This window comes from Nicotiana tomentosiformis, chromosome 9 (assembly GCF_000390325.3).
Source record: "Nicotiana tomentosiformis chromosome 9, ASM39032v3, whole genome shotgun sequence".
Lineage (NCBI taxonomy): Eukaryota > Viridiplantae > Streptophyta > Magnoliopsida > Solanales > Solanaceae > Nicotiana > Nicotiana tomentosiformis.
In genome coordinates, this window is record NC_090820.1 from 82,172,224 (window position 1) to 82,187,303 (window position 15,080).

The 15,080-nt window shown below is 34.6% G+C and overlaps 1 protein-coding gene across 5 annotated transcripts; it reads right to left on the bottom strand.

Moving 5' to 3' along the window:
* Window positions 1-4,764: 4,764 nt before the first annotated feature.
* On the bottom strand, window positions 4,765-12,442 carry LOC104117464 (uncharacterized). 5 transcript variants are annotated; one of them, XM_018778040.2, is made up of 4 exons: window positions 12,186-12,442; window positions 7,975-9,847; window positions 5,727-6,873; window positions 4,765-5,627 (listed from the first exon to the last, which is right to left on the bottom strand). In XM_018778040.2, the coding sequence occupies exons 1-4, from the start codon at window positions 12,248-12,250 to the stop codon at window positions 4,786-4,788; spliced, it is 3,927 nt and encodes a 1,308-aa protein (XP_018633556.1). In that variant the 5' UTR covers window positions 12,251-12,442; the 3' UTR covers window positions 4,765-4,785. The 5 variants fall into 5 exon arrangements, with proteins under 5 accessions (XP_018633556.1, XP_033517507.1, XP_018633552.1 ...); XM_033661616.2 differs by adding an exon at window positions 11,168-11,208 and having other exon boundaries at window positions 4,765-6,873; XM_018778036.2 differs by having other exon boundaries at window positions 4,765-6,873.
* Window positions 12,443-15,080: the final 2,638 nt, after the last annotated feature.

A 15,080-nucleotide genomic window follows, 5' to 3' on the forward strand; every position in this document is an offset into this window, starting at 1 on the left:
TTTGACTTCTCTTGTGGATTCACCACTATTTACAATTAGGGGTGTATAAAGAAAATCGATAAATAGTATCAAAGTGATAGTTCGAGTCAAACCAGGAAAAATCCGATTAATGGTTCGGTTTGATTTTGTTTGATATTAAAAAAAATCTACCATAATTGGTTTGGTTAGATTTAAAAAAAAAATCAAATCAAAATCAAAACCAACCCGACATTATATGTACATTATTTTTAAAAATATTTATTGGAATCTAATATATAAACATCTCTTAAATTTTTTCATAATTTTTGTCTTTTAATATATTGTTTTAAACTTAGGCTTAGAATTTTTGAATGATTCAATAAGTTTTATACGTTATAGATGTTAGTAACTCAAAATAAAGTCCAAAAGCAAAACAAAATTAATAGTAATGCTAACAAAAGAAATTCAACTCAATAGTATTTGTTTTCATGTTATTTCATTATATTTGTTGTTGAATATTTTAGTACAATATCATGACTCATTTCACACTTTGTGTTATTTTCTTAGGAAACACCTTATCTAGTTGTATTTTACCGGGATTAAAGAAATATTTAAAGCACAAGTTATATATTTTATGTTATGAAGATTTTACTTTAAAAAACCCGAAAATCCCAAAAAAAATATAAAAACTAGAGAAAACCCGAGATTAAAAAATTCGACTTTTGTTGGTTTGGTTTATAAATTTAAAAACGCGACACAATTAGTTTGGTTTGGTAATTGAAAAATCCGAACAAATTCGACCTATATAAATTGATAACCATGTTCTTACATATATGTGTGTGTATCCTTCTCTTTATTCTTTGATTTTCTGTTAAAAGATTTGGTTTACATCTTGTTTTATAATTTAACATTTAATTTGGAACTCGGATATATGATATGATATGATATATATATATATATATATATATATATATATATATATATATATATATATATATATATATATATATATATATTCTTTCTCATTAATTTGCCTGAGTTAAATATAGAAGTCAAGAAGCGAATAACGTCAAGTTTTTTTGTTTTGGACTAACCTTGTCAACATTCAACTAAAACGGAGAAGAGTTACTGTGCCTCATAAAACAATTCCAAAACCAACTTTTCGTATTTATTTCACCAAAGTCCTCTAATCCGTTAAAGTCGTGTAGCCAAGCCTCCTTTTTTAATTTAATTATTTTTTCTCATCATGCATATTTATATTATTAATCTATTTCTAAATGTTTTCCTTTTTTGGAAGTTATTAGGAAAAGTTAAATCCATTACCGATTAGGATTAAGGTTATTGACATGTCTATATATATTTAGCCCTTGTCTAGTTTGGGATTATGCTACTATATATTCAAGTGATAGCCTCTGGTGGTGCTGTTTGTTCAATCAAATTTTAGATATGGAGAGTGGTAATTATCCACCGTGGTTGTCACCTCTATTAAATACTGATTTTTATGAACCCCATAATCACTGTGAGGCACACAATAACCAGTATTGTACCCGTTTTTGTAAGAACTGCAGAAGCAAACCTCTTTGTGAATTATGTTGGAAGGTTTCTTCACATGAAGATCACCAACTATTGCAAGTAAGTTTTTCACCAATAACAAAAAGTTTTTTCTTTTATTTTAAATGAGTGTCTTTTGTTGAACTGTGTTGTAGAGTTCTTTTTTTTTTCCTGCTTTCGGCATTTTGAACTGAGAACCTGGCTAGTTAATATAATAGTTTTGTTGTCAATGCAGATATTTAAAGTTTCTGAGAAAGCATCAGTGCGAAAAGTAGATATAGAAAAGGAGGTGGACATCACTGATATTCAACCCTATATAATAAACAGTCATAAGGTTATGCTGCTGAAACCAAAAGAAGGAAATGGCGGAAATCCCAAGTGTTTCTCATGCCAAGGGAGAATAAAGGACGAAGAATATATATATTGCTCGATTGCTTGTAAAGTAAGAAGCAAGAGAATTAATTTCCTATGCAATGGCAAAATTGTTAAAGAAGATAAAGCTGAATGTTTAGCTCCGAGTTATAGTCTAAGAAGAAGACCAAGAAAGGGAACGCCCCGGAGATCGCCGTTATTATAAAAAGCGATGTATTTGTAACTTAGAACCAGTTAGTGCAGTTAAGTATATGTACTATAAGCTATGCCCTGTAATTCAAATGGTCAATGAGTTCAATGGCTTCTCGAATCAACAGAGTTTAAATATTAAATCTACCTCTAAATCAATGTATTTTACTAATTGCACGCTAATTATGCACACGCACCGTCACTTCTTTGTCTCGTCAACCATAAATAGATTTTATGAGCATCTAATATGATTCCGTGATCTTAGAGCATTTAATTTTCACAATTATACACAAAAGGATGCTTTATCAAGAAGATATAGACAAGTTGTCTGAACAATATTTAGTTGAAGTTGTAAAAACTATTTAAACATTTTGTATTTTCCACCCAACATCAAATACCCGCATTAGGGCCCCAACCAACCAGATTCGCACCACATAAGAACCATTAAAGGGAAAGTGCTAAATACCGGAAACAAAAATTATTTACCTCAAAGTATCTTATTCATGTCATTATAATCCTTGGTTATAACAATATTTGAAGTTAAAACCGAAGAAGAGTTGCTTGGACCTTTTTCTTCTGCATGGAAGGGAGCGGGAGTGTAATTGTTTGTTAGAATTGATTAACCAACTTCAAGCTACTGTATACCCTAGATTCAATCGGATGTACACTTGCAATTAATAGTTAATACCATATTAACACTGGGAATTTTGCTGAAATCTACAACCCTCACCATTCAGATATGTAATATACAATTACTAATTAGAAAGTAAACTTCTAATTACCATTAAGCCCAAAACATTTGCAGGCATGGAAGTCTAGAAGACCACCTTAATGGTGGCATGAAATGCTTCAGAGCTCGAGCTCAACGATATCATGATATACAGCAACTTCTTTTTTTTCTTTCTTGATCAATATATACAGCAACTTCTGCTATTCAGAGTGATCTATTCCAAGTATTAGTATCAAACAACAGACTACAGATTTCTAAGCATAGAGAAAGGCTCCATCTTCTTAATTTTGCATGGGTCCAGGGAAGGGCCGTACCTCAAGAGGTGTGATGTAAGCAGCCTACCCTGATGCAAGCATCAGTGGCTGATTTCATGACTCGAACTCGTAACCTATAGGTCATGCAGAGACAACTTTACCGTTGTTACAAGGCTCCCCTTCCCTTCTGAATTTTGCATGCAATTTCCAAATTACCAACCAACCGAAAAAAGTAAAGGAAAATTAAGTCTGGCAACAAGGGATATGTGTTCTCTACAGAACAAAACCTTCTAATAGACATTAAAAAAATTTCATAACATAATTAATATGGACAGACTGAATTTACTGATACCTTCATAGGAAAGAGGCTGTGAAATGTTTGACATTACACTGTCATTAGTGCTGTAGGGTAACAAAGAAGCCAATTAGCAAATACTTTTCTATGGTTAGTTATCTTCCATTTCATGATAGACTGCCCGTACTAGGAGATATCACCATGAACAGAACGTGCATATGCCTCAGATAAGTTTTTTAGCCAATGGGCCTTGTAATCGTGTTAGATCCTCAAAAAAAGATAACATTTGGAAGATCTAACACGGTGCGACGACATTTTTAAGGAGGCGAGCAACATAGTGTCCAACCATCAGTAGTTGTCTGAAAAAACCTCCTTGCCATTACATAATTAACATATTGACATACCTATAAATAATTCCGGCACTTTCCCCCATCAACAAGAAATAAATTTATCTGGGGAGAGACTTTGGATTACCACAGCTAATATGCATAGAGTAGTCTGGGAAAGTGGCATTAGAAAGGCTATTTACAGAGTGGAAGTTTGGGAAATGGTTATGAAAGGTTTTGCCTGCCAGCTCCTGCCTATGTGGCTATGTTAATGCAAAAGCGAAGCTGAAGTTTTTGTCCAAATAGGAATGATTAAGAAGACAACCTAAAAAAATAATGAAATGAAAATAGACATTTAAAGAGAAAACTCGAGTATGGCAAACAAATATAAAAAGTAAAGTCCTTCCCCTGAGGAACATGGTCAGTGAAAATTCAAATAGCCGATCCCAATTTGTTTGGGACAAAGGTGAAGTTGCTGCAGTTTCTGCAATTAGTTGTACTTGCTGTATAATACTTCTAACTTTCTGATAACCATTGTTCATTTCAATAGTATGTTAACTTATTCTTATTCTTTTACAATTATTAATATGCAAGACAATAAATAATCAATATAGTTGATTCATTGGTCTAAAGAAAGACGCAAACTCAACCAGCAGCAAGATTACACAACCAAGCGCGCACTCTTAATTCACATGATCTTCTAACATTAAATGATAGGAAGATCTAAAGCTTCATAAAAGGAATGTCTATGCAGTATGGTGCAATTATTATACTCATAATCATAGCTTGGTATATCAAGACTAAGTATGAATATAGCTAGACATTTTCTCAAGACACAACAACGGTTTAATCCATGTCAGCCAAAATGATTAAACAGAACCTTGTGTCACTTGATACTTTCTTGGCAAATTATCATTATACAGGTGTGTCTAAAGTTCTACATCCCATTATCAAATGGTTATTGATCTGTTTTATAGTTGCAATTAGTTGTGTCCTACTTGTCTTTTATTAAAACGTGATTATGCACATTTTTTTGTACAAGTTATCTACGAGGTAAGTTGTACCTAACATATATATCAGACAGCAGAGTAGATTTTAACTAAATTTTCATTAACCTTCACGGTCAGAACTTACAGTTGTCTTTTGGTAGTTGGTATTAAGGGTCTGTGGACCCCTTAGAAAGAAGCTACTGGAGCTGTTCTCTATAGCATGCGGAGGCATCTCCGATACCTCCTTTGACCTACCTACAAGGGGAAGATTGGAAAGATGGTCACCCCAGATATCATAAGTAAACTTTTCCTCCAACCCCATCTTTTCATCAGTTTTAACTGCCACCTGATTTTGAGGTTTAGATCCAGGAGCTCGCAGATGTGGAGCAATTATAGAACTTGAAGCCAATAGTGGTTGACGACACATCAAGCGAGGAGCAGATTTATCAGCACAAGGGAAGGTTGCTGAAGGCAACAGAACAGGTTTGCTAGCTAATCTCTTTGGTGCAGCGGGCTTCTCTTGACGAGGAAAACAAGCATTTTTGCCACCATATGTTACTGTCGCCTTTGTCTCAGATACATTCTTCTGACATGCAAATTCGGAGTGAGTACTCTTTTTACATTGATCGTTACCAACACCAGCAAAGGGATTGCTGAGCTTAGCAGATCTATCCACATCAGTAGACTGTGGAGATGGGCGGCTAGGTGTTGAACTTGAGGTAGGAGACAAGGGTGACGATGGTGTAGAATTGCCACTATGACTACTTGAAACTTCAAAAACTCCAGCCAAAGCAGTTGCAGAATTCTTTTTCTTCTTTCGCCGCCTCCCTTTCTCTTTTCCAATTTTGACAGTGAGATTACTGCTTTTGGAGGTTGCATTTGTATCAGCGCTCTGAATTGCTACAGACTTCGTAGAAGTTGACACTTCCAATCCCTTTTGGGTATTTGATAAACAGTTATATCCTGCACAATGATTCAGATTGTGATCAGTTACACCTTGATTTTCGGAGGCAGCTTGACTATCTTCAGATGTACCAAAACTTTCCAACAACAGTGCTTCACCTTCCCCAATTGATCTAAGCAAACCGTTCAATTTAGAGAAGACGAACTTGCCACTCTGTTTGTCACTAGGATGCATGCAAGACAATTTTCCAGCATGATCTGCAGATGCAATATAGCTTTTACCACTCTTAGGCAAGCACTCATGGGAGCCAAAGGCCACGAATTGGGGTATGATGCACCAAAGAACCAGAAAGAACAAAGAAGCTAGGAGAAGAATTGTGAACAACAATTTTTTCACCTTCATCCAGAACAAAGACTTCTTGCAGAAATGAAGCACACAGATAGGAAGACTAGCTTTCATAGGTATAACAAGAATGCCAGTTGCCAAAGCCAGTTCAAGATCTCTCTGTATAGTGGCAACTGAAAAATCAGTATGATATGATATAACAAGCTTTATAGACTCCTCAGGTTCAAGAGAAAAGCCTTTACAACTATTTATTACAAACCCATTTGTTCCACACTTTGTTCCAGAGATTTCAATTTTTTTGACCTCCAGGGGAAAGTCACCCACGTTCTTTGCATGAAGCTCTTTCGACAATGACAGAGAACACGCATGAGAATTATCCTTCATGTTATATAACACACCCGAAGAAGAGAGATTAAGAGGGGTTGGCATGTTTAATTTGAAGTCCAGGTTCTGTACAGGTTCAAACTCATCAAGCAAGACCAAAGAAAGCAACCCCCCAGATCCTCTGAGAGTTAACCACTCCACGCCAGAAAGATTGTTCCTGACCAAAGCTGAACTTTTCCACTGACATCGAGCTGCAGGTTGAAATAAAATTGGACCAAATGATGCTCTACCAAAAGGATGAAGAAGAGCTTCAGTTACTGCATTCTCAGCTAGCGAAAAACCATATCTCCTAGGAGCAATAGAATAATTGCCAACTATTCTACTGGATAGAGAAGGCTGCAAATGGCTTCCTGAAGTCTTGCACTCATCAATAATTTCCCAGGAGTTCAGAACAAGCTGAACCAAGATTGGTTTTTGACTTGGGTTTTTTACCGTGATCCATTGAGAGTGATGACTTCCAACCTGAATCACTGGAAACACAATTTCACTTTCATCCAGTACTGACATGCCATTTGCAGTAGCTTGAGATTTCCAGTTCCTCAATACCAACTCATCTGCCACTGTTGTATCCACGGCCTACATATTAAATGGATAGACATATCAACAATCAAGAGCTAATTCTATATACAACTGTACTAAATGAAGAAGGCATATCACTAATACCATAATGACAGTTATCTCCACAACAAGTACATTCAGATTAACCATGGACAGAATTAGAGTTGTTTGACAGAGCTTAAAAAGTGAAGTTTTACATGAAATAAATTCGGGTCAGAACTACAACTCTGCTGACGTAGTAAACACAGCTCATTATGCACATTTCCATCATTTCTGCTAAATTCTGTGGAAGTGGTTACAGTGATTCAAGCATATGAAATCAAAGAATATCTTTTGATAATCATTACGGGCAGATTTGCAGAAGAATTTCTTCCCTATTATGTATTTAGAAAAACGCAAAGTGATGATAGAACTTTGCCAGAGGGGGAGGAAATTCGATCCAGCATCTTGAAATACGAACAGAACACCACACAGTTCTTTTTCCACAGAAGTCCTAATCAAATATCTTAAAGTCCAATCCAGAGTCATAACAAAATTTACATCCTTATGAATGAGAAAGTGGGTTCCAGTCCAAAAACAGAGATTGGAAACCAAGGTTATGGTATGGGCAAGGAAGCCTCTAGATGCAATGAACCATGCCAACTTTACATGAAACTAGTGTTTCTGATGGATTAATTTTAACACGGCATATATCCTACTATAGATTAGGCAGAAAAGATGAGTCCAGAATTGTACTTTTTTTGAAGAGGCAAGCCCCTGAATTTTACTTGATATGGTATTGCATGGCTCCGCCTTTCATATGTTACAGGTTATGCTGATAATAAAGGACTTCTACATTCTACATACACAGATACTTTTAAGGACTTAGTTTGAGTTTCTTGCCCCAGGATTTTCAGATGAAAACATCAATATAAATTCCAGTTGCCAGCAAAAATTCATCAAATAGGAAAAATACATATAAACTTAGATCTTTAACTCTTAAGAATTTGAACCCTGAAACTTCTACAAGTTCGACAAATTATTTTTACTCATTTAAGTGTTTAAAAAATCCCCTGAAAAAGAGATGTTACACCCACAAAATTAGAGAGATAATAAAAACCAATGTCAGAATTCCAATACCTTGATTTCTGATGGTGAATGCATGCTGCTGCTGGAAGACATTGTTCTTGAATTTCCTAGTTCTACCTCGTCAGAGTATTCTCCATGACCAATAGAAGAGTCAAATTTACCTCCTGAACAAAGGCTCACTACATCCCGGCAAGCAACTTCAATGTCAGAAGTTCTCGAATCATTAGTTGTTATTAGCAATTTACAGTTCATGCTCCTTTCATGAGCTTGATCCTCTCCTTGTAGCAGAGGATCAAGCAACTTAACAGCTGGGGGAGTGCAAGTGACAACAGCCACCTGCGTAACAGTGCTAGGAAAGAGTAGCAATCCCTCAACATATCTGATCCGAAAATGCTCGGTGTTTTCTCCAGTCTCACTTATCCTGACAATGCTCAATATATAAGGAGAATTATTTCTCACTGAAAGAGCTACAAAACTAGTGCCATCAGCAGCGCATGGTCCTACAGTCTCAAAAGACACAGAAAGTGGATCTGTGAGCTCACTAAAAGCTGAAGTCTTGTCCAGTTCTGCTTTGAGAGGAATAACAACTGTATCAGCTTTACCTTTGGAAGAGCTAAGCAACTGCAGAGAAAAGGCACCAAATATCTCACCCCCAGTATAACTAGGGAAATCTAATTCTATGATGGTCTCAGTTTTCTGAGGATCAATTTCCCAATTTCTATGGGGTCTAATAGCAATTAGAGGAATACCAACCTCACTACCCTTGATATCCAACCACTCCTTAACACCGAGCAAGTTGAAACTACTGTTTGAATCTTCACTTCTACTTACATTACAAATTGCCTTTGCATAACGGGTATTATCTCCCGAAGAAACAGACGTCCAAATAGTTACCTCCTCCACATAGAGGGCTTCATTGTAAGGATTATACAATGAAATATTCTCACTCCGCCTTCCACCAGAGGAAATATCAAGACCGACTAAAGGCTGTATGCGATATGGGGATTCAACAGCAAAACCCTTCGCCTGAACAAAGAAACCACCAGAGCTTGTCTGCAAAACAAATTGCGCTGAAGAGAGACCCAACCATGTAGGCAAAAACACAAAACAAATTGACGCAGTTTCACCAGGTGCCAACAACGTTTCACTGAAATTGCAAGGGTAAAACTGAGAATTGGTTCCATAAGGTTCAAATACAGTCAGTGTGCTGTCTCTGCGAGTATTTTTAACAGTTAGAAAAGCTAATGAAGGACGATATAAATACTTCTCCCCCCAATCCAGCACAGGGGGATTGATTTCTACATGAGGGGAAGAACCACCCAAAAACTTGAACCTGGTTGTCTCGTCTTCCCCTTTTGGTTTCGAATTTTGATGTTTATCATCAGACAAAGGTCCTCCACCAAAAGAAACACCATTTTCTCTATTCCTTCTTATACAACCACAAGGCAATTCGCTGTAACACTCTTGATAACTCAGATAGCATGAAATTGTTCTTCCACCCAAGAACTTGAAAATACAAGAATCGGATGACCTACTAATATTTGTATTCTCTTCATCTGATCCTATAGGGAAAGCAACATTGGATTGAACCCCAGAAACTTTTTCGACTTGTGATTGCGCATTCTTCTCTTCAGACAAAAAACCACGCAATCTTGGAGGAAAGCAAAATAAGTCAGTATGTGAACACGCGCTATCAGGACTTTGGCGAGGGACGGGATTCTCAAGAACGAATCCGGATGACAAATCACCAGTAAAGCCATCCTCGAACTCAGAATCGTCATTGGCTCTATAGGACATAAATGTAACATATTCTGCTTGGTTTTGCATTCCCTTCATTGAACATGGTTCACCTTTGGCCAGAATAACGACGATATGGAACAAAACCATCAAAAAACAAAATGCTTCACCATGGTGAAATACTCTCCTGAAGAAATTACTAATACAGATTAATAGATGACTAAGAAAATAGAACATAAAACATCATCCACACGAAAAAAGACAAACTTTAGACAGCAATTCGGCAGGTCAGAGGTAAACACACATCCTTAGGAATACAAGCACAACATCAACAACAGTAAAAACATGAACAACACCTCAATCCCAAACTAGGAGTCTACTATTTAAAAAAACTAATTTTGGGAATGAAAAGAAAAGTAGTATAAGAGAGAATCAAACAATAAAAATAGAAAGCGTAGTGGCCGGGAGAACCATAAGGTCTCGGGTTCAAATCCCAGCATAGACAACAAAATACTAGGTGATTTATTCTCACCCGCCTAAACCTTGGTAGGCAGAGTTACTCAGTACCTATACTGGCCGGAGGTTGCAGGTGCAACGGTCGAGCTTGTGCCCCAATCACCTCTGTCAAAAAATGAAAACAATGTTTCCCATACAAAAGACTACAAAACGTTGATGATGCGAGCTAATGCCTCACATTTCAGTTGCCTTATTAAATACACAAGTAAAACAATTGCTCCTAAAATAGTAATAGTAATTAATTAAGTAAATGTAGGTAAAGAAAGCTCGCAAAATTGCTCTATATACGAAAGATCCCATCAATCTTATTCATTCATATGTTTTAGATGTTCATTCATTAACCAAACTTACATAAATAGGCAATCAAATCTCCAAAATAAGAAGAAAAACAAATTACACTCTAAAAATGAAAACATTAACATGAAAAAGTAACATAGAGCAAACATAATCGGCCGAACGGAAAATAAAGCGGCAAGGAGTTACCCGCGGCGGAACATGTTAAAGAGTTGATGAGGAGCTCCAATCATTAGGGTTTGAGGATCTATTGATGGGGAGAGAAAAAGAACATGAGAGAAATCTTTTTGCTTGTTTCTGATGATTCTTTTACGGTGGCTAGGGCTTTATAGTTTTTATCGATTGGATTTTAGGCCCAAAAACAAAGTCTATTGGAGCATAAAGAAAACATTAATGACAACTCAATCCAAACTAGTAGGAGTCTACTATTTCCCCCACAAAAAAAGCACCAATTTTGGGAATGAAAAGAAGATATAAGGGACAATCAAATAATAAAAATAGAAAACATATAAAGATGACGATTTACAACGTCTCCCATGCAAGATGTGGTCTAGTGGTTAATGAAGTGAGACGATAACCATGAGGTCTCAGGTTCAAATCCCAGCGGCGATAAAAAACTAGGTGATTTCTTTCCATCAGTCTAAGCCTTGGTGCACAGAGTTACCGGGTGCATGTGTTGGTGGGAGATAGTAGGTACCGTGTGTAATAGTCGAGGTGTACACAAGCTGGCTCTGAGACCTTCGTCATAAAAAAAAAGTTTAAGTTCTATGTGTGAAACAAGTATCTAAATAATCAAGTTACTAGTTAGATAATTACAAGTACATTTCTTCATAAACATTAATTCACAATGAAGTAAAAATGATAACTAACCTATTATATCACAAGTTAATATTCACTTGAAGTGTAAGAACAATCTTTTTATTGTCAGTGTATCTTACTTAAATCTTTAAAAAAGAACATTTTCCGCACAAAAAAGTGAAAAACTACAAAACGCTAATGATACGAGATAATGTTTCATACTTAAGTTGTCTTATTAAACATACAAGTAAAACAATTGCTCCTATAGTAGTAATAGTAGTTAATTAAGTAAATAAAGTAAGCATATTTATTCATTCATAGCTTTTGCATATTCATTCATTAACCAAACATACACAACTATTACATGGGCGGTAGCACTGTAATGGCAGAGCCAGGATTTCTCAGCAAAATAAAAAAGCAAACACGAGAAAAAATGAAGGGGATTCAACACCTAATATATATACATAAAAATATTTTTGACCTTATATATGCAGACTAATTTTCCGGCGAAGGTGGTTCGATTGAACCCTCTTCTACCACCCTAGCTCCGCCCACTAGCAAGTAAGCCGCGTAATAGTCAAGTATGCACAAGCTGGCTCAGATACCTCGGCCAATAAAAAAAAATTATTTTTCCATATAAAAACTACAAAACGCTAATAATACGAGCTAAGGCCTCATACTTCAGCTGTCTTATTAAATACACAAGTAAAACACTTGCTCCTACAGTAGTAATAATAGTTAATTAAGTAAATGAAGTAAACTAAGCTCGAAACACAATCTTATTCATTCATAGCTTTTGCATGTTCATTCATTAACCTAAACATACAATAAATAAGCACTAAAAGCTCCAAAATGAATATTACGCACTAAAAGTAATAATCGAACAAATGGAAAATAGGGCGGCGGCGAGGAGTTACCGGCGGCGGGAGATGTTGAAGAGCTGATGTGGAGCTCCGATCATTATTAGGGTTTGAGAATCCATTGACGAGAAGAGAAAAAAAAAATTGAGTGGGAAAAAAAATTGATAGTTTGTGATGGTGGCTAGGGCTTTGTAAATTTTTTTACCGATTGGATTTTCGGGTCCAAAAAAAAGAAGATAGTGATTAGTGAGTATATTTTGGAGCAGAAAGAAAAACAACAGAAGCCGGGACAGGGTACACCTGATAACACCCCACCCCCCCCCCCCCCCCCCCGGGGAATGAATGGCCTCGAAGAATGAACGAGGAGCAAAAAAAACTGAAAAAACTGAGAAAATGACTCTTCAAGGAACAAAATTACTTAACTACCCACAGCCAAAGAATAATTTCTATTTCTACTACTATTCCTTTTTAGTGGAGGAATGATATCATCACGGGCAAATTACACAGCCCGTTGGCCATAAATAAATATATTAGCTAAACAAATATTCAAAAATATAATTAATTATGTATAATATATATATATATATATATATATATATATGTTAGACATTAATATAAAAAATATATTTTATCGGCTATTATTTTTAGGAGTGACTATGTAGTGTAATTTTTCCTAGAATGTGATAGGATAATTAGGATCCAGCTATTTATAATCAGATGTCTCGAATTTAAGCTTGTGATGATAAAACTTCTTCGTAGAGAGTATTTTAACTCATAGTGAGCTTATCTAATGTGAATTTGAATTGTCGGACAGTAGCATTTGGATATAGAATGTTAAACCAAAAAAAAAAAAAGAATAATATTTTTATATATTTAAAAATAATTTATTTAAATTTATTATTTATTATTTATTATCAATGACATATTTTTATAGCCACATAATTGTTCGGACATATTTAAGCCAACAATTTCTAAAAATAATTTTTTATTTCTAAAACTTATGCAGTCAAATAACATCACATAAAATGATACTACATAAGAATACTTTTTTTCCTTTTGACATCAAAATTTATTTTTAAGAACTACACGTGATGATGTTTATAATTAAGCAATCAAAAGTAATTCAAAAAAGCATATTTTATCTATCTTTCAAACAGCACTACTACTATTATAGGTAATACACGAAGGTTAATAACAATTCTTCAAAAATGTTATGCATTAAGCAGTCAGGCGTTAAAAAGAATATTGAAAACATTTTATTCATTCCATGAATTACTCCCTTCGTCTAAAAGATGATGGATTGACATTAATATAAGTGAATTTGGGTATTAAATTTTAAGTTTTAGAAAGTTTTAAATTTTAAAATACACAAAAATACATAATTTAGTTGAACAATCGTTATTCAAGAAAAACAAATTGTGAATCTTAAATTAATAATAAAAATAATGCTTCGCTTTCTTTTTTTATATAAAAAGAAGGCACGTAAAGGCAAATCTTTTATATATAACATTTACAATAAGTTATATTAATTTATAATTAATATTATAAATTTAAAATAAATTAAATATATTTGTTAATATAATTTAATATTAATATTACACACATATATATATTTGTCTGGTATTTTATTAATTTTTAATATAAATATCAAATGCGAATTGAAGCGTGAGTCTATGTTTATAAAGATTCGTGCCCCTTTGATGTACGGCTACTTTGAGGAAACGGTTAAGTGACAACTGTGCCTAGGGGCCCCAAATATGTGTCGAGTCTCCAGCACCATATATAGCGGCGTTCATCATTTTGAAGGGCAATGAGAATGTCCTAGTCACTAACTTTTCGACGGAAAGTGGGAAAATAATATAGCTACCCTTCTCAGAATAAAAATTATGCGCACATAATATTTATGTTAAATTATACTAATACTATATTATAATTAAATTATTAAATAAAATAATAATAAATATTATAGTGATAAGAGATATGAAATTTTTTTATCATGTATTTATTATTTTAATATAAACGCCAGAAACGAATAATATTTTTGAAGAATATCCAAAAACATTATCCCTTCCCAGTCATTAAATATTTCGAGGGAAAATGGGAAAATAGTATGGTTACCCCCGGTGATTAATTAGGCAATTAAGGACAAGTGGCATGAAACATGAGGGGTACAACGCAATGCTCTATCACTAGGCGGGAACCACATGTTATATTCTCTTTATATTTTTCTTTTATTACTGTCATAAGATTAGCACACAATTTGGTAAAGTGTCACATGATATCTTCTTATCTTTCTTTAACTCCTAAAGTGACTCAAATTAGCTAATTTGGGCTTGACATTAAAAAAGAACTGATAGGGAGTAAAAGTAGAAACATTTTACGTTTGTCACTCATTGAATAAAAAAAATTCTTATATGCTTGATATAAAATTTACTGACTCGATTAATCAGAAATTTTACATATTGTTCGATAAATTAGTCATTTGCTACATGTATAATTGACTGCGTGTGTAGCTTGTTCGTGTTCAATCATATTCATATGCGTTAAATTACATCACAAAAATATAAGATGAGAGGAGTAAATAGTGTGGGGACAGAAGTTTGTGACAAATAATGGGGACCCTATAATTACTACTACCATAATATATTGTGTAAGATTTGGCGACTAAGGACCACACAAGTTAACCGTTATTATACTGCAAGTCGGTTTTGCCACTATTTTCTTGAGTCAGCTTGCGTTGTTTACTTGGCGGGCGTAAGTGAATTGACAATAACGGCTCTAATGGGTGGCCATAATAAGTTGATGATGAAAACGACATTAAAGCAACAACAGATCTATTGTAACTGTATAGGGCAAAATATATTCATATTTAGAGCCCGTTTGGACATAAAAAAATTTATTTTTTTCAAAAAACATTTTGAAAACAATGTTTTGTTATCAATTTTTTTTTTT

What these genes read in the sequence shown, in the direction of transcription:
- LOC104117464 (XM_018778036.2), bottom strand. Translation starts at nt 12,250, where the DNA reads ATGGATTCTCAAACCCTAATAATGATCGGAGCTCCACATCAGCTCTTC. An exon ending in TTCAACATCTCCCGCCGCCG is followed by an intron (nt 9,848 to 12,185) that starts GTAACTCCTCGC and finishes TAATTTCTTCAG; the next exon opens with GAGAGTATTTCACCATGGTG. An exon ending in ATTCACCATCAGAAATCAAG is followed by an intron (nt 6,874 to 7,974) that starts GTATTGGAATTC and finishes TTTAATATGTAG; the next exon opens with GCCGTGGATACAACAGTGGC.